The sequence below is a fragment of the Sebastes fasciatus genome, chromosome 16 (genome assembly GCF_043250625.1).
Source record: "Sebastes fasciatus isolate fSebFas1 chromosome 16, fSebFas1.pri, whole genome shotgun sequence".
Taxonomy (NCBI): domain Eukaryota; kingdom Metazoa; phylum Chordata; class Actinopteri; order Perciformes; family Sebastidae; genus Sebastes; species Sebastes fasciatus.
In genome coordinates this window covers 28,383,634-28,402,621 of record NC_133810.1, presented here as the reverse complement: position 1 = coordinate 28,402,621, position 18,988 = coordinate 28,383,634, and the positions used below count along the sequence as shown (strand labels likewise).

Genomic DNA, 18,988 nt, shown 5'->3' with positions numbered 1-18,988 from the left:
CTCAAGTGTACTGTCTAGACCTTTAATGAAGAGACATCTGACACAAACACTGCTGCCCAAAATATGAGGTTGAACCATCATGCATACATGAGCAGACATATACAAAGGATGCAAGTGCAAACATGACTATTTAAAAGCCTGGGTGCACACTGCAAACCCTGATGTTCTGGCTGTCTCTGAATCATGGCTTAAGAAAGGTGTCTCGGATCTAGAAATTCGAATACCGGGTTACAACGTCTTTCGTCAGGATAGATCCACCAAGGGTGGCGGCGTGGCTATATTTGTAAAAGATCATTTGCAATGTTCTGTTACGCTGTCTAAATCAGTCCCCAAGCAATTTGAACTGTTACTGTTAAAACTTAAACTGTCAACAAATTTCACTCTGTCTGTTGCTGTTTGCTATAGACCACCCTCTGCTCCAGCATGCACATTAAGAGCTCTCGGTGAACTGTTGGCCCCTCACATTTCCTCTGAGTTTGTCCTTCTGGGTGACCTAAACTGGAATATGATCAACCCCCCTGATTTAGTTACACAGCAATTTGATGCTTTAAACCTCTTTCAAATTGTATCTGAGCCAACCAGACATAATTTGAAATCACCGTCATCTGCCACACTGATCGATATTATTCTCACTAACACTCCATCAAACTACCGATCTGGAGTCTTCAGTCAAGACTTGAGTGACCACTGTGCCATTGCATGCGTTCGCTCCGGCCTCTCTGTCAAACGTCCACCGGTGATTGTGACCAAGCGCTCACTGAAAAACTTTGACAATCAGGCCTTCCTGCAAGATGTTGCAGCTGCAAACTGGGAAAGAATCAATCTTATCCCCTCAGTGGAAGATGCCTGGTCTTATTTCAAAAACACCTTTAGCCTAATCATTGAGAAACACGCCCCATTGAAACGATTCCGGACGAAGAATCGCTACAGCCCCTGGTTCAGTCACGATTTGGCGGCTCTGATCCGCCTAAAAAACACCTCATGGCGGAGAGCGAGGTCTTCTCAGTCTGCTGCCGACTGGCTGGCCTTCAGACAATGCAGGAACAAAACAACACAGGCGATCAGGAAAGCTAAAATCAGTCATTTCAAAGAAGAATTCTCAGCCAGTGGCTCTGACGCCAAGAAATTTTGGAAAACAGTCAAATCCATGGAAAACAAACTTGCTTCTCCGCATCTACCCACTTCTTTGATTTTTGATGACATTGTTGTTACTGATAAACAACGCATGGCCACACACTTCAACCAACATTTCGTGAAATCATCTAATTTCTTTGGTGCAGCTGCCCCTGAAACAGATTCATCTAACACTCCTACTTCATCACCCAGCGTTAACAGCTTCTCCCTTCAACCTGTTAAGGTTTCGGAAGTCCTGGATGAACTCATTAAGTTAGATTCAAACAAGTCAGCTGGATCTGATGGGCTTGACCCTGTGTTTTTAAAATCAGCCGCTCATATTATTGCTTCCCCTATTACAAGCCTGTTTAACCTGTCATTTCATCTGTCTTTTTTCCCCCTTGACTGGAAATCGGCTACGATTCTCCCCCTCTTTAAAGGAGGCTCTGGCTCTGACCCGAACTGCTACAGGCCGATTTCCATTTTGCCCTGTCTGGCCAAAGTCATAGAGAAACTGGTACATAAACAACTAATTCACTTCATTGACTTAAATCATATTTTGTCTGACCTGCACTCTGGGTTTAGGAAAGGCCACGGATGTACCACCACTACACTGAAGGTCCTTGATGACGTCATCACCGCCATGGACAACAAACAGACTTGTGTAGCTGCCTTTATAGACCTAGCCAAGGCTTTTGACTCGGTCAACCATAACATTCTCCTGCAAAGACTTACCAGCATTGGCTTGTCCAGTAGATGTTGCAACTGGTTTGCTAGCTACCTGGCTGATCGTGTCCAGCGGGTGAAGACCGAAAACATCATGTCTGAACCTCTTACCATCTCTAAAGGTGTGCCTCAAGGCTCCATCTTAGGCCCTATTTTGTTCTCCATTTATATTAACGATGTAGCCAAAGCTGCTAGAAATTCCTGGATTCATCTGTATGCTGATGACACCATCATATATTCAGCTGGTCCCTCACTCCACTCTGCTGTGTCCACTCTTCAACAAAGCCTCAACTCCATCCAACAGTCTTTCCACAACCTCCACCTGCTCCTCAACTCCAAAAAGACCAAATGTATGCCGTTTGACCGTAAAAACCTCATCATCCCCAGCCCTCCCAAGATCTACAGTGCTGATGGCTCGGAGCTAGAGTTTGTCAGCTCCTACAAATACCTTGGCTTCTGGTTGGACTCATCTCTCTCATTTAACACACACATCAATAACCTTCTGGCTAAAGTCAAAGCTAGACTGGGTTTCCTGTATCGAAACAAGGCCTCCTTCACACACTCTGCCAAATTCACCCTTGTGAAAATGACCATCCTTCCTCTATTTGACTACGGCGATATAATTTATAAAATGGCATCAAAGACCACCCTCAGAAAACTGGACACACTCCACCACTCAGCAATCCGTTTTGCCACATGTGCACCCTTCACCACCCACCACTGTGATCTTTACAGATTGGTGGATTGGCCCTCCCTTCACACCAGGCGGCTACAACACTGGCTGCTCTTGGTCTACAAATCCATTTTGGGAATGACCCCTCGCTACCTCTCCAATCTTCTGCACATTTCCGACAGCAATCGCCGTTTAAGATCCAGTGACTTCATTAGGCTCATCATTCCAAAAGTCCGTACTGTGTTTGGTCATAACTCCTTTCATTTTGCCGCTGCAAATGACTGGAACTCACTACAAAACACGCTCAAACTAACAGCTCTCACCTCTCTCAACATGTTCAAACAAAAGTTGCAACAAGTCATAGTTGACTGCTGTACTTGCTGACCAGCCCTCACTTCTCTCTCTCTCTTCCATTTTTACAAAGAACATCCAGTAATCCGCCTTTTTTTGTACATAGTGTTTATTAATTTACCTATGCTGTTTTTAGCCATTTTCTCATGTGTTTGTCATACTGTATTGTATCTGTGCTGTTTGTGTCACTTGTGTGGACTGTGCTACTGCCTCTTGGCCAGGTCATCATTGTAAATGAGAATTGGTTCTCAATTGATTTTACCTGGTTAAATAAAGGTCAAATAAATAAAAAAGTGAGCTAATGTAAATGCAGATTAAAGGTCTTTGCACACCAAGTCCGTATCTTTCGTATGCATTCTTTTAATCCGTGGTCCGATAAAAAACGTTACACACAGAAACCTTGCCCAGTGAGTCTGATGCTTTTGATTATTCTATTCGTTGCAAAAATTCGATGGATAGCGCTAGTCCCAAACGGGGCTAATGACATTGGCAGAGAAGCTAGCAGCTTGTTTAGCTATTACTACATCCTTTGTTTTGCAACCATCCCAGAATCCAAGCTTTTCTGCAATCACATGCCACAATTCTGCATCTCTGTATTCTTTTAAAGTGCTTTTTGCTGGGAGACGAAGTGAATCAGTTTATCGAATGCCATTTTGGATGATGACGTTTGTACGGACGGTGGCTCTGAGTGGTCAAACAACCCTCTTTTGGCTTTTGACAGATGCGAAAAACACAGAAAATCAAACCTGTTCCGAAAACTTTAATGACAGACGAAAGTTTCGTAGTTGGTGTGTAAATGTGATTTACATGAATTGAGGCCTTTAAAATAGGTTGAGACTTACATTAGAGAGGTGATGACACTCTTGCCCTGGAAGATGCTAGGCCGCTGCTGGACCACTACTTCCTGTGTCCTGAGCGAGGGAGAAGAGGAGTGCAGATAACCTCGACTCCCTGGCCGGCCTGGCTGCTCTTGTCCACCTACACACACAAACATAAAACATTGTAACAGCGGGTTTCAAAGTGCCCAGGAGCAATTGCTGTCAAACAATTGTGACAGTATTAAGCTATTCGATGTATATATTATATATAACACTGTTGTTTTATAATACTCAGTAGGGGTGTAACGGTTCTGAAACCAAGACTGAAATTACGACACAAATGTTGCGTCTTCTGCTGCCTCTCGAAGGTGATGACTTTGAATTGAGATTTTCACAACTTTTAAAGAGCGACAAAACAACTCACCTCCGCGGATGTATTCGTTGGCTCTCTCTCGCTCTCGTTCTCGCATTTCCCGCTCCCGTTCCCTCTCTATCTCTCGCTGCTCCCGTTCCCTTTCCTTTTGTCTCTCTTTCTCCTGTTGCTCCCGGTCTCGCTCCCTCTCCCGTTCCCTCTCTGCACTGGCAGCAGCTGCGGCAGCGAGGTGGGCTTGGTGGCCTGAGGACAAAAACGACAGACATTACACACACAGGATTTATACACGCACTACTCTCAGGGACTCAGCAGGACGGATCAGCCTTCCTTTAGAAATCTGAACCAAAAGGCTTAGCGGACAAGTTATTCGGTCTCAGCAATATTACCATATTTACCATTTCAGACAAAACCATGAGTGCAACAGACCACCCAGGGTTCATCACAGTGCTGCTGCTTTAGTTGCATACAAACTTAAAAAGTCTCAATGGTAACACAGTGTGACACACTTTAAAGACAATCTTAATTGGAGAGAAACATAAAAATTACTTTGCAAACCAATGGTAGACCTATCAGATCACGTGCCACTGTGACTGAGCTCATCACCATTTTCAACGTCTCCAAGTTTTTTAAGGCTTACTTAAGTGAATTGACAACTGAGGGTATGTAACTGTGGTATAATATGCAACAGTTTCCTAAAAAACAATGTATAGACTCAGAAAAATAATCTCAATCATCACTTATGCCCCACTAGACGTATGTGGTGGCATCTGTTTCTGCAGAGACCCTGCAGTCCTCTGCCTGTATTTTCTCTTTTCTTATTATTTTGCTTTACTTGGCCTTTGTGTAGGGGGGGTGCAACCCCCAGCCAATAACAGCGCACAGGGTGTGCAGCCCGTTCTGCTTCGTCACCCTCGGCTTCTGATACCACGGCATAAGCATTACACATCTACGGGCACAAGTTCCCCTTTAGATAATTTGCGGCCGTATTTGACGGATGAGAACGAGTTTGCTACATCGCTGTGAGTTCCCCTGTTCCTCTGTCTCTCCTCTACTGTGTGCAGTGGCTGTTGTGTGCTGCTATCGGTGTGTCAGTTTGACCAAGGACACACACACACACACCAGGCAGAGAGGACAGCCTGACTTTCGGCTGCATTCATTTAAGATCCGGCAAACCTTCCCGCAGGGTTGTACGGAGGTGTGCGGATTTAGTTGTGTGTTTATTTGTGTTTTAGAACGTAACCGCCTTGAAACAATCAGAAAATAACGTTTTATTTCTCTGATTCACTGCTTTGTTCCCACTGACGGCGCTCTCTCTCCCTCTCTCCGTTCGCTCTATAGCTCAACAACTGTTACATATTATACCTTTAAGTAATTCATAGTAGGGCGTTGACCCCTCTTTGAACACTATGGATCACAGCATCACATTCTCTGGTCATCTAATATGACACAGATGGGTTTACACATTGGAGTTAGTTGAAAGCCTTGTGCGTCTCATCCAGACGCTAAAGGTTGCCTCAGTGAATCGGTATCAGACGCCGATGGGCACTGACCAAGCGACAGTATTTGATGAGTTGGGAGCGATGCAGCTATGCCACTGGTGCAAAAGGAACGCATGAGGGCTTTCCTCCCGGTAAAGCGAGTGCTTGCAGGATCCGTAAAATAAAAATTGTAATTGTCTAATTTTGTAAAACGTAATTTTGGCCTGCCGCATTGTTTTTACTGCCCTCCGCTGTCACTGAGAGAAAAAAATCATTTATCTGGTTCATGTGGTGATGACATGAAAAGTGTCCGCACGGTCGGTGTCTCCGTTTGTCTTTTCTCTCCATGCCCTTATAAATGCATAATCTATAAACTAGTTTTTGTATAAGAATTAAAAAAAAAATTAAAATGAATGAATGAAAATTAAATGCTACAAATGCCTCATTAAAAAATTCAAATGACAGGTAATAACAGTCATTAACGCAACCACTGGTCCACATATTACGAGAGCGTTGAGTTTACATACGACTAAAAATCACAAGACATTACAGAGATTCAACAGCAGTCAAGAAACTAAACTTGACCATTCAAAGATGAGCAGGGTATAAACAATTCATTTCACATTTCAAACGTAGATTTCTTTCCGTGCCCCTAAAAATGATCTATTGAGGAAGACAATTTATTTAGGTGAAAAAGAAAAAAATCACTTATGAAAAGTTTTGAGAGAAATTCCTCCCAGTGTGATTGCAGTGAGACTCGACTTGATCCGTCACTGGACAAGCAGAACTGACCTCTGACACCTCAGGCCAGTGCAGGGCTGCACTCGTACATAGGTGTGAGGGAACACGGAGATCATGGCAGGGAAGATAAGGGAACACGAGTAGGGATGGGGAAGGGAGGGGTCCTCACCTGGCGATATGGAGTTTGGGTTGAAAGCCCTAGGAGGGAAAGGGTTCTGAGCTCCAGGGAGGTAGGCGATGCGTTCCAAAGTGGGAGTACCTGTTCCCCCAGGGTGAGGCAACAGGATAGTTGGAGGCATCTGGGCTAGATCAATAATCCCTTTTACAGACAGAAGCAAAGGGCCAACGGTGAACAACAAGAACCGATCCATCAATTTCTGAATGTATGAACACCGTATACATTTAGCTGTAACCCATCACCTTCATCCGTTAGTGCTCTCAAATACAGATTGATCAGTAAGCAACAGGGCTGCAAAGGGAGTGCAATAGTGGTCAACTTGTAAGAGGCAACCACTAAGCAAATGGAGATTTGGATGACCGTAACCCAATGGATAAATTGAGTATTGCAGCCCCAATATTAAAAGCAAAATCAGCTAAATTTGACCAGGTCATTTGCTTCTGGGCGTCTGGAAAAGGTAGCCACTACTTCACAAGCACACAGTCTGCATACCACTAGCCCATCCCGCCCACGGCCTCTCCCCTGCCTGCTGTGGCAGGTGAGAGAGGGTCAGCTGGCGGAGGTCCGTACCTCGAGCTCCGGCTGCGTAAGGGATAGCAACGGGCTGTTCCCGTGGCGACAACACTCGGGCCATGTCAGGTCGGATGACTTGCATCTGCTGGGAAGTGATATAGTCGTTGAGGATTGTCTGCCGTGTGTTCTCCATGGTGTACAGCTGGTAGGTGTTGTGGTAGCCCGTTGGAGACGGCTGCCTGGGGAACATGAACGCTGTAGCAGACGACAGGAGAAAAACAACATATGAACAGAAGGCTCGCAGATACTGATCGCCACTGCTGACGTCAATAGCTGAAAAAGATCCTGGCAACGTAGTGCCTATGAATTAGAGGGCCCAAGTTGCTTTCGTCAATTTGCGCAGATTCAAGACTATTATTGTTCTGTTTGTATTTATGGTGGAAACAGTGGAAAGGATTTAAACACTGTACCGGGATCCAGCACTCTGTGGAAGTTCATGGGGTCGAGATGCGGAGGCAGGTGGGGTCGGTACATTTCCCCGGGACCAACGGGCCGGTGGTGGGGGTCGAAGGGGCTGTGAGAGGCTTGAGGGTGAGGGTCACCACCTGACACGGGGGACTTGGCTGGGACACATTCCCTCTGTGTCGGGGTCATGGCACTCTTTCTTTCATGTGCAGCAGATTTTGAAGAGCTCATAACACCTTTGTGGGAGAGAGGAACACACATGGCTCATATAATAAGTGAAAGCTTGGTTAAACAACAACTTAATATCATCTCATGACAGCATATCTGTCACAGAAAACAAAACCAGGAATAATAGTTTGCCTAGAGCTGGGCAATATGATGTGTGATATAACATCAAAATGATATAAAAATATCTATCGTATATAGATTTTTATATCGTTTCTATCACGATATATGCTAGGCATATATTATTTCTTTATGTTCATTTTGCACTCAAGTTCTTAAATGAGAAAATACTTTTTATTTTTATTTATTGAATTACCAGAAAACATTCTATATCGTGTATATAATATTAACGAGATATGACACGACCTATATCGTGATAGAAGATTTTGGCCATATCGCCTAGTCCGAATTTCGCCCAATGCCTTCAGCACTGGGTGCAACATTACTCAGAATATGCTTATTCTATGAAATAAGAAGACCTGGTTTAGCAAGATAAATGTCTAATTAAATTGTGTCTAACTCTACAATTGCTGTATTTAGAGCAAAGGACAAGTAATGAATGGCTGAGGAACCTGAAGTTCCATAGTTTGTGAATAAAAAAACTGAATATACCCTCTGGTGCACGTCCCAGCATGGGCGATCCTCTGGACGCGGGATTGGTGCTGTAGTTAACAGGGGTCCTGCGAGCGTTGGCGTCCTCGTACATGCTTGGACTAAGCTGGGATTTGTTAGCCTCCTGGTGGGTGGAGCGCAGCACGGAGGTGGAGTTGACCACGGAGGTGTGGCGCACCGCCTTGCTCTCCTCGTATTTGGCTCGTTCCATGGCCTCGAGCTGGGGCATGTTGTGGGGATGCTTAGCTGGGCTGGGGATTAGGTTCTTGACATTGTGCTTGATAATCGGCTGGTTGAGAGGGTGAATCTGGTAAATGGAAGCAACAACAGGTCAGTCATCAATTCACCAATGTCATTGGATACATCCGCTATGTATATTTGGTGATTTAGCATATTCAATATCAAAAGGTCAAATAAACCCCCAATAAGAAAGCGATCAATAAGGCAATTTGTTCACTCAACACATCTAAAGAACGGCAGTTGGCCATTCCTACACAGTTCTCCAACCATGTATTTTATATGTATACTGTATGTAGCTACATACTTCTGAGGCAGTATACCAGACCCTAAAAAAAAAAAACTAAAATTACTGTAAAACTAAATATATAAAAACTAAACCTTTCTGAAAAACTAGCAAACACACTCTGAAAACTAACTAACACTAAACTAAACTAAAATTGAAAAGTCAAAACAAAAACAAAACGAAAACTAATTTAAAATTCAAAACTATAATAATAACCTTGGTCTGCCGGTCAAAAGTCAAATTGTCCTACCTGAGACATGGAGCCCTCCATAACCCTCCTGTCTGACATGTCAGGGGTCTTGCAGAGGTCCTGGCCAGACTGTTCTTGTCTGGGGATTTCGTGAATGGAGCGTCCCATCTCTTTGATAGTATTGACTCCTCCCTCGTAGGGCTTGCCCTTGCCGATACCCCCCTCGAAGGAGCGGATTGGCGGGCTCTCTCGCTTTATCTGTTTTCCATATTTCATGGCATCTTCGTAAGTCTCTGCGGCGGGTCGGGGTGTTCCTGGGAAGAAAAAGTATTTTCTCGATATTTGATGCTACGAGTAACAGTGTGTGATTTACGGGAATGTGGCAACTTTAATTAGCTACCTTGCATGATGGATCCTGTGATCAATGGTCTATCCTTAGGATCCACATGTAGACCTTCTCGAGAGGCTCTGCTAAGCAACCCTGAGAAACAAACACAGGCACAATCACTCTACTGATACAGAACAAACAAACCAGGACAACGTAGTGTATACTCATTAAAACACGAGCAGTACCCTCGAACGGAGCTCCTTCCCTGCCGGGGTGTCCCCTGCCCATCGGTCCCTCCATCATGTCATAAGTGCGTTTCAGCTCATGGCCTGTTTTGGGGCTGCGGGTGTTTTCCCTGGGGTTCTTGAAAGCTTTTGGACACAAAAATACACAATCAAGTTTGTGTGCTTGGTAAAGGAATACTCAACAATTATTTGGTGCATCATTAATCAAAGAACTTACCATCATAAGAGAGGATGTGACCAATCTTGCCTTCATAGATGACATGACCTTTAGACATCTGTTCTCCCCTCGCCTTGTCTGGGTTGCTCAGGTCCTCCTGGGCCACCTTTGTGATCGTGCCCTTCAGGAGGTCAGCAGCAATGCTGGACTGGGACAGGGCTGGTGTGCCCTGTTTTGTAGAAAAGAGTAAAAACACAAAAATATATGACCAATGAAATAATCTGTAATTTATCCATTCACAGCTTCTACCATGTAATAATAATTATAAAATTAAAATAATAATAATGTTTTACCTGAGTGATTGATCCTGCTCTCGTCTGACCCTCACACATCTTTGCTGGGTTGCCTCTGCCATCCTGTATAGATGGAACTGCAGCTCCTGGAGGGTTACACAGAGGAAAAAGAGGAGAGTTTAAGTAATAATCTTGAAGATTTTTATTACAAATAAATGTCTGTTAAGTCACTATCACTGAATGAGGTGACACAGCGGTGATTGAGCTCCTTTCCTGTTGGGCTGCAGTTTGCATTGTTATGATTTGAGCATATTTGTTATGCTAAATGCAGTACCTGTGAGGGTTTCTGGACAATATTTGTAATTTTTTTTGTGTTGTTAATTGATTTCCAATAATAAATATATACATACATTTGCATAAAGCAGCATATTTGTATGTACCAAATATATTTGTATATTAAATACCTGACAAATCTCCCTTTTAGGTACATTTTGAACAGATAAAAAATGTGTGATTAGATTGTGATTAAGACCATCATGCGATTAATCGCGATTAAAGCATTAAAGCTGACATCCCTAATTTCCACATGTATCTCTAATTGTCCTGAACAATCTCATTTGATGTCGTAACATATAATGCAATGTGGCTCAGTCAACGTTTGGTGGCAATGCAAATGAGCAGTTGTGTTTTCAGCGGCAGTGTGGACAATGTGAGCCATATCCACACAGGCCTATGTGGAGATATTAATAGTGAGCTTGTCAGTATTTGAAACCTAACACAACACATTTGTATCTCTTTATGGGTGGATGGATGAATTTTGATAACATTACTTTTTAGTCATCACAGCAGCTGGTAAAAAGCATGCAGGAGATTTTAAGGGTCCGTCTATTTTTAATATGTTTGAACACGGATATACAAAAAAAGCTTGCTTTAGCAAAATGTTATGATGCAGAGAGATAAAACCTTACGGACTTCAAAACATAGTAATCCCCTCAGAGGTGTCATTAAAGTAGGTGGGGTTGGGACTTAATCTGTCTAAAGCTGCATACAACCCACTCTTAGTAATGTGACAGTCTGTCGTCCTACCAGGCTTGTTAGGATCCTGCTGCCGAGGCCGACCCAGAGAGATGGAGCCCACTGCGCTCTTAGTCCCCTCTGGCCCATAGACGGCATGGGACGGCAGGTATGTGCCAGGAGTTCCCTGGAAAAGCAGGAACAAAGATCACATTTCAAGGTCAGGTCACTGCGTTCATGAAAACAAAAAAGTGGTGCCAAGTGAAGGTGATAGTCTTTTATGTGTTAGAGTTAATCATTTATGGTATAACAGCTTATAAACAAAGTTTGCTGACTAATACACCTTTTACATTGGCCTAGTTACTCAGGATATACTGTATCTGTGCTGACTGTTACCAAGAGATCAAACTGTAAGCTCTACGCATAAAGCAAGCATATTTACCCAAGAGTATTAAATGTTTGACAAATCTCCCTTTAAGGTATATTTTGATTTTTGAACAGACAAAAAATGTGAGATTAACCGTGATTAACTATAGACTATCACACGATTAAATATTTTAATCGATTGACAGCCCTATGTGAAACCATTGGCAGGAATGTGTAAAGGGGTCCCCGTTGCGTGCCTGAGATAAACAACCCACTCATAGCTTCACAGCGCCACTAGAGGTCAAAACCTCCACAGGGGAAACTTTACGGTTTGTCTTCGTTATGGTGTAAATGTCAGTGGTGTGGAAAACTAAGAGGAGTGTTGCCGGGTCCAACAGTAGACCAATCCCTTTAGTGTCTCACCTGGGAGATGGAGCCCCCTTGGATGAAGGAGGGCTTGTCCGTGGGCTTGGTGGTTGGAATGAGTGGAGGAGGAGAGGGAATGTTGGGAGGTCGACTGGGTCTGCTGAATGTCACGCGGACTCCATCTGGCATACTCTGGACCAGCTGGTTGGCGGCAGGGTGGAGGACTGGTGGGAATATAAAAAAAATAATCAGAGATGACTGCTTACTGGCCAACATTTGAGCATTAGATACCTACCTAAACAGCAAAGTATCATACAAAAACAAATATCAGCTCACACAGTAAACTAGATCGGTCCTCTAAATGCGTCTGCCTGCCAGACACCACAATGTCAACCCGCCCAACATATGGATTCCATTAAGCTCCATTTCCCATCAAAGACTGCATGATAAAATATTCAGCTTAATTCTGACAGACTCCAGTGGGTGGTGAGGGAAGCACTGGAGACCTCAGTTAATAGCCTGTCCTCAGCTTGAGGTAACCTTGGCTCATGCCTGCTGTCTGCTTTACCGTCTCCTGGGAAAGCTGAGTAGACAAAATGGATCGTAACACACAAACACAAGACCGGGAGTAACCTCCATGCAGGGAGCGCGTAGCCTCATGCTCTGCACTCTACAAAATCAAAAATGCAAATGGCTGCATGAGCGCTCCTCCAGCAGGCATGGACGTCATCATCCTGCTGGCTCACACAGGGACAGACAAGAAAACAAGCGGCTCCATGACGAATTTATAAATCCTTGTTGAAGGGAGACTGTGTGTCAAACATTAACATTCATGCTGCAGTTCACCATCAGGGACAACCTAATTTGTCAGAAATGTGTTTGACCCAATTGACAAACAAGAAAAACTATTGTAGTCAAACTTTAGTAAAAGTCCAAATGTCATTTCCACACCAACAACAGCTATAGACATCTTCGAGGGACATGTTTCATGCACTCTAATTTGGTGGACTTTGCCTTCCTAAAGCAGAAGCTGCTCCTCAAACCATAATTCTGTTAATATAGTAAATTAATTGAAATAATGAGAAACTAATTTGCCAGCAGGATCGACATCAAACTTGTTTATAGTTTTGATCCCACTCCTGTCCCCCTGATACATTACTTTGCTCTAGTATCACTATAAAATTCTTGAACAATGTCCTGCATGCATAAAATCTTGGGTGATCACAAGTGTCACAACATCAATACAAACAATCCTGTTTAGGTGGAGCATAGGCTCTGATGGGCCAGGGGAGGAAGCTTTCTATACATAAACGTATAAAAGAGGTTTCATTGAGGAGCTCAACTGATGTACACAACTCCATTACCAGTGAACCCTCGCAACAATGTCAGACACACATAAATATTAACATCTTATTTGATGATACGGGTCTCATTACAGTTCAGGGTGCAATAGTATGAGAACTGTTCATTCACCAACAATAACAATCAAATGTGTATAAAACAGTCCAAGATTTTTCCTTCATACGGAAGCCCAGAAGGCAAGTGAGGAAAAAAAATGTGGTGATCCATTTTCTAAGTCTGATCAAAGTCTCTCTTGTGTTAGGACTTAAAAACAGGTATGGAAAATTTTTTTCTTTTTTTTTCCATCTGTGAAAATATTGTTGTTGTAATACTCATTTTGGCCACAAGAGGCTGAATGCACCACTACTCCATGTTCTAAATAGGACTAAAAGCATTTATGTTTTCTTTCAGATATTTTCCCCATGTACTCAAAACACAAGGTACATACAGTATATTGTGTGTTAGCAAGTTATGCAAATTAAAACTCACCTGGAAGAAACATGAATGCTTTCAGTTCTATTTAGAACATGGTGTTAAGGTCACTTCAGCCTCTTGTGGCCAAAATGAGTATTACAACAACAAACACTTGGGATTATTTTTTTGTTTTCACAGTTGAAAAAAAAAATACTTCGGTGGGAAAAAAGGTTTCGCCAGGATAATTTTTATATTTCACAGATGGAAAAAACATTGAAGAATTTAGATTATCCTGGCGTTTTTTCACTTCTTCCGTACATTTATGAGCTGTGGTGAGCTTTAACACGACAGCTGCAGAAAAAATGTGTTTTATTACTATTATTTTATTTTAACGATTTCACTGTTCATAACAAAAAAATACCGTGTCATTGTCGATGCTCCATGTATATGAACGTTATTCTGTGTTAACGGAGGGTTCTTATTTTATAATCATATAGCTGTGAGGTTTTTTTTAATGTTATATATAGTTAAAACGTTTGATTGCTGCTTATCATGATTTAATGGGATGTAAATACGTAGTAGTGAATTTTTGTTATACATTTATGCTTTTCAAATAAAAAAAGGGTCCCAAAAAATGGCATCACATTCAATCCAAAATGTATAAATCACAACAAATTGGGCTCATGACATATGATATAAAATGGAAACATTTCACAGAGGATATAAGAAGTTGCAGGGAATAAATAACTAAATGATTGAAAAATGGACTTTTTCTTGTCTTCTTAGTCATGGACATGTGAATGACACTGGGTTTGAAAAGTGAATTCATTTTTCCAAATAAGGTAATGTTAAGTTATTCTATGCAAAAAAAAAACAGGTGATGAAGTCAACAATTGACTGGCAGTGATGCATAAACCACCTCAGCCTCTTTTTGAGACAAGAATGTAGGACAACGGCCAAGATCAGGGGTGAAAGAAGTATGCTAGTGTTTCAGCCAGAGCAAATGTCTGACTCATGCATTGACGTACTCGCTGCAGTTATAAATTCTCCAACCTGCTGTCTGTCAGGTACGTGATTATACCCGAAAGAGCTGGCTCATGCTTGTTTGACTGCTATTGTACTGGTACACGTGTACAAGCGCACAGTGCATTTCCCTCACGTAGCGATACGGGCTCTGCGTGGCCTCAAAAGCACACATCCATAATGCTACCTGTTTTAAAAAGTGGTATTCATCAACAAACCAAAAACAGACTACACAGAAAACGGCACATTGTCGGAATAAAATTACTAGAAAAGCATTTATAACTTCATATGATATTCTTCCACAGAAACTTTGGCATAGGTTTCAAAGTTTATTTCTCATGTCCGCTAAACATCGACTAAATACAACCAGTACATAACCCCAATGTGGGTACATATACCTTATGACAAAAGGAACTTCAACTTGATTTATCTAATCCACAAGTGCTCTACAACACTGCCAAACCCCAATTTATGACAGGATTAAAAGCTCCACAACAGTCCTCCTCTGCTACAACTTTAACTTCAAATAAAGACAATCAACTAATTGTATATAGAGATATAAAAACAGGCATCATAACAGCCTTAACAGTGAATATAGATATGAAATATAAGAGCGGCTCAAGCATAAAGTATGCTGCATGTCAACCCAAACTACAGAACATTCTATTCCCAAAAGAGTCAAAGAGGTGCCTCCGTTATCAAATACAAAAGATGGGAGTCAGGCACAGCTAGCTTGTATCAGCAAAGGTAGGGAGGAGGCAAAAAGGGAGGGAAGGAGGAGGTGAACATGTGTGCTTTTACCTGGTGGCACACTGTACCGGGAGGCATTGGGGGCGTTGGGGTCAGGCTGGGGAGAGGCCCTGCTCAGCTCCCTGGGGGAGAGTCTGTAGGGAGAGCCTGGCCGACCAGAGTGGACCTCCTGGTCCAGAGCCAGCTTCATGTCATAAGGCATGTAGGGTAAAGGCTTACCTGCAGTACACAGGCATAAGGACAAAGGGAAGACAACCACTATTAAAACAAGAACTCGATGCCGGTTAGCGTTGAGCTGACCTAGAACGAACGGCCCTGTACAACTAACACCGCCACCGTGACACACACCCGCTGAAACCTATGTAATAAATATCTTGGTGTCAAAGCTCAGCAGCTTACTGACAGCTGCTCTCCTCTTCACAGCACTCTCACTAAAAGGTGCTAAAAGCTTTGCAAAAATCAAGCCATAATGTAGTCTGCCAAGTGACTTTACCACTCTCCCTTCCGAAGCCATGAGGCTGAACTATGCCTGACTGCCCAGAGGCAGCAAGTGTCCTACTCAGTCATACAACTTCAAAGAAACACCACAGTCCCCTTCGTCATCCAAAGGCAATTCAAGAGCATCAACGCAGATTTCAGCTCAGAGTTTGCAACAAATGTAAAACAGGGTCAGCTAACTTTTTTTGGTCTTGGGTCGAGCTGAACCACATTACGACAGTCCAGATCACCCTCAAACGTTTTCTTTTTTGAAACTGAACAAGAATGAATGGGGCCTATAAAATGCATTAGCTATAAATAGCCCACTGCCAGCAGCAACAGGGAACAAGGCTGACGGAGCGATGAACAGGAAGGAGGAGAGATGAGGACAGAATGAGGATAGTTTTTGTTCTCTTACCATCTCTGTCTATGACGGTGGGGCTGCGGGTATTGAAGGGCGGTCTGCGCTCCAGGTCTCCCTGATCCTGCCTCTGCTTCTCCTCTTGGTGCGCTGACTCGTGCACTGCTTTGATTTGGTGTTGCAACATGGCAAATCCACTTATTGGCACGCCACCGGGGCCATAAGGACCGGGCACCTAGATAAAATTAAGGAGGGGAAAAGGTCCAGATAAGTTGGAATTCCAGATATGCACTAAATGAGATATGGACCAATTTGTCTGAGCAGAGACGCATTGGACAGACAGCACTGACCAAACCCAAGGAAATGCATGCCATGCATATCTTGGAACTCTTGCTTTCAAAGGATGCAAGACACATTTGATTAAAGGGTCCATTATTTATGAGTTTTTTTAGATTTTTATATAATTCTGTAGCTTCCCAGTGATGTTCATTATGTATTAAAATCTGAACATTCACATTTTGGTCAAAGTATGTATGTTTTACTGTTAAAATGCTATTTCCTCAAGCCCTTCTACAAACCTTTCCCCATGTGACCTGACATAGGTGTCTGCATGATGTACAGTATATCTATAAACATCCTTATAGTCAGTGTATTAACGTTACATACAGTAACTTAAATGGCAATGTACTGCTGTGCGGACGCCATGTTAGTGTGGATCCGAAAGTGACACAATAACACAAACAAACTAACCGATCGATGCAGTGGTAGACCAGCTACTCCCGTGTTCTGCGAGGTAAAATTACTGTTTTTGTGAATAGGGACTGGGTTGGGTGGCTTTGAAGGCTTCAGTTCCCCGTCTGAAACGGCTGATGTCAAGGTAAAGAGGTGAAAATATTCTAAATATAGCGTACACTGAAATACGGGAACTAAAGCCGTTATTATGTTGCTCTCTTCAAAGCCACCAGACTCCATTGACAAAAATAATAATAATTTCACCTTGCAGAATATACATACAACCCCACTTAAACAAATCCAAACTAACCCTTTCAGTTATTTCCAAACTGAGCACAGCTAACTTTGACTCAGCCAGTGCTAACGTTCACATTACTCGTAACCTTATTGATTAGCTTACGTTGGTAACCTAAGTCACTGCTTTTTGCCAAAGGCTGAGTGGGTGTTTCCATTTGAAAAAAGCGGAGAAGAACGCAGATGGACCCACCCTTTAAGTTAAAAGACTCTTTACATCTTATACTTAAATCAAGACCTTGGGAGATAAATGATCCAGATCTACAGTTCACATTGTCAGCACAGCACACAATGGAACTATTGAGTACAAGGAAGTAGTTTCTGATCTATCACTGCTCATAACGACTTATGTGGGGAATGTGGGCATGCTCTCTGTGCCAGTCTAAATGGATAAGCCTGAAACGGTGACTAACCATAGGTGGAATGGCCGCTGCCCGCTGCTGCATCTGCTGGATGTTGAGTTGGCTTTGCTTGGGTGAGGACACCAGCACCGTGCCAGGAGGGTTGAGCAATTGAGGCTTATCCATGAATATTCTGCAGAGGCACACAGCAAAATGTATATGTCACACTCAAAACCATAAAACATGTCCTGTTTTTGTAAACCGCAATGATGTACACACACAACATGCAGAAAAACACACCTCTGTCTTTCAGGCTCAGCTTCCACATCCTCGTCAGCACTGCAGGTGGCGCTGGAGTCATTATCTGAGTGGAGCTCCCTGTGCCTCTCGCCGTGATCTCCCTTCTCTCCTCTCTCCCTGATGTCAGGCTCCATCTTGACCTGAACCTCTCCGGTATTCATGTCCACATCCTGAGGTTCCGTTTTGGGATGCACTGAGCCTCCATAGGAAGTCATCCTGGCCTTTTCCTCCTGAGATCCAGTCTCACTCTCTGGGCTCTTCTCCTCCTTGACACAGAGTCCTCCGTATAAGGGCTCCAGGGCCTTTCCATTACTGGCCTGACCTTTGTCCTGGTCAGAGCAGTGAGCATCTCCTGCAGCGCTGTCTGCCCTCTTGGAGTCGCCAGACTGAGAGGGGGAGGGAGCACTCTCTGTATCGGAGCTGTTGTCACCGCCTGAGGAAGTATGAGAGGATGAATTAGTACATTTCAAACATTGCATGAAACTCGTTAAAACTCACAAGACTTTTAAGCCAGTTTGAATGCCTTTTAGGAATAAAGGACAACCCATATAAAATAATTACAAAAATGAAAATAAATGGCGACATAAGTCTGCCTCCTGGGGTGATTTATCATGTAGAAAAGCCTTACTTGGACGACCAAATGTGTCATGATTGTGAAACAAATGAATGAATCAATGAAGAATCCAAAAACTAAAAACATGGCCCCTGTCAGCTCCAAAAACGTATCTCCACTTTGCCTCACACGTTTCTCTCCTACCCATCTGGAATTTATCCATTGTCACGTTTTGCTTCGGCACACACGTTATTGCCAGTTCTATCTAATCTATAACCAGTTCTTGTTTATTTAATGATCTGGCTTCATACCATTTAAGTTTGCTTTGCTAAATCCAAGGTCTCAAAGATACAAGACTTTCAAAATACTTTAATAATCTAATAATAATAAATCTAATAATCTGTTCTTTTTACACTTGAGTTTAAGTATCTTAAATGCTGATTGCGTAGACATACCGTGGGTCAAAAACAACTGCAATTTTTAAGTGATAAATACAACCTTAAGATAGAAACTGCGCATTTGAAAAAAAAAAAAAAAAAACGCCTGCCTCTGTTGGGTTGCATATTGCCTACCGCTGCAGTTGTTGCCATGGTGATGGTAGTCCAGATGGTATGTCTATGCAAAAACAATTTGCAGATGCATTATATGTATCAA

General features: G+C 42.9%; 1 protein-coding gene across 8 annotated transcripts in view; it reads right to left on the bottom strand.

Moving 5' to 3' along the window:
* Positions 1 to 18,988, bottom strand: part of ncor1 (nuclear receptor corepressor 1) — a 70,450-nt gene that overhangs the window by 7,467 nt on the left and 43,995 nt on the right. For 5 of the 8 annotated variants that reach the window (XM_074611613.1, XM_074611615.1, XM_074611614.1 and 2 more), the window contains 17 exons: positions 17,782 to 18,214; positions 17,554 to 17,674; positions 16,172 to 16,349; positions 15,328 to 15,495; positions 11,806 to 11,972; positions 11,089 to 11,203; positions 10,063 to 10,148; positions 9,770 to 9,938; positions 9,553 to 9,678; positions 9,380 to 9,460; positions 9,040 to 9,293; positions 8,267 to 8,573; positions 7,435 to 7,665; positions 7,022 to 7,219; positions 6,443 to 6,592; positions 4,106 to 4,297; positions 3,706 to 3,841 (listed from right to left, as the gene is read on the bottom strand). In XM_074611613.1, coding sequence (XP_074467714.1) covers positions 3,706 to 3,841; positions 4,106 to 4,297; positions 6,443 to 6,592; positions 7,022 to 7,219; positions 7,435 to 7,665; positions 8,267 to 8,573; positions 9,040 to 9,293; positions 9,380 to 9,460; positions 9,553 to 9,678; positions 9,770 to 9,938; positions 10,063 to 10,148; positions 11,089 to 11,203; positions 11,806 to 11,972; positions 15,328 to 15,495; positions 16,172 to 16,349; positions 17,554 to 17,674; positions 17,782 to 18,214 — 3,112 coding nt within the window. The remainder of the gene's footprint in view (positions 1 to 3,705; positions 3,842 to 4,105; positions 4,298 to 6,442; positions 6,593 to 7,021; positions 7,220 to 7,434; positions 7,666 to 8,266; positions 8,574 to 9,039; positions 9,294 to 9,379; positions 9,461 to 9,552; positions 9,679 to 9,769; positions 9,939 to 10,062; positions 10,149 to 11,088; positions 11,204 to 11,805; positions 11,973 to 15,327; positions 15,496 to 16,171; positions 16,350 to 17,553; positions 17,675 to 17,781; positions 18,215 to 18,988) is intronic. The other 3 variants (XM_074611617.1, XM_074611620.1, XM_074611618.1) reach the window with 2 other exon arrangements.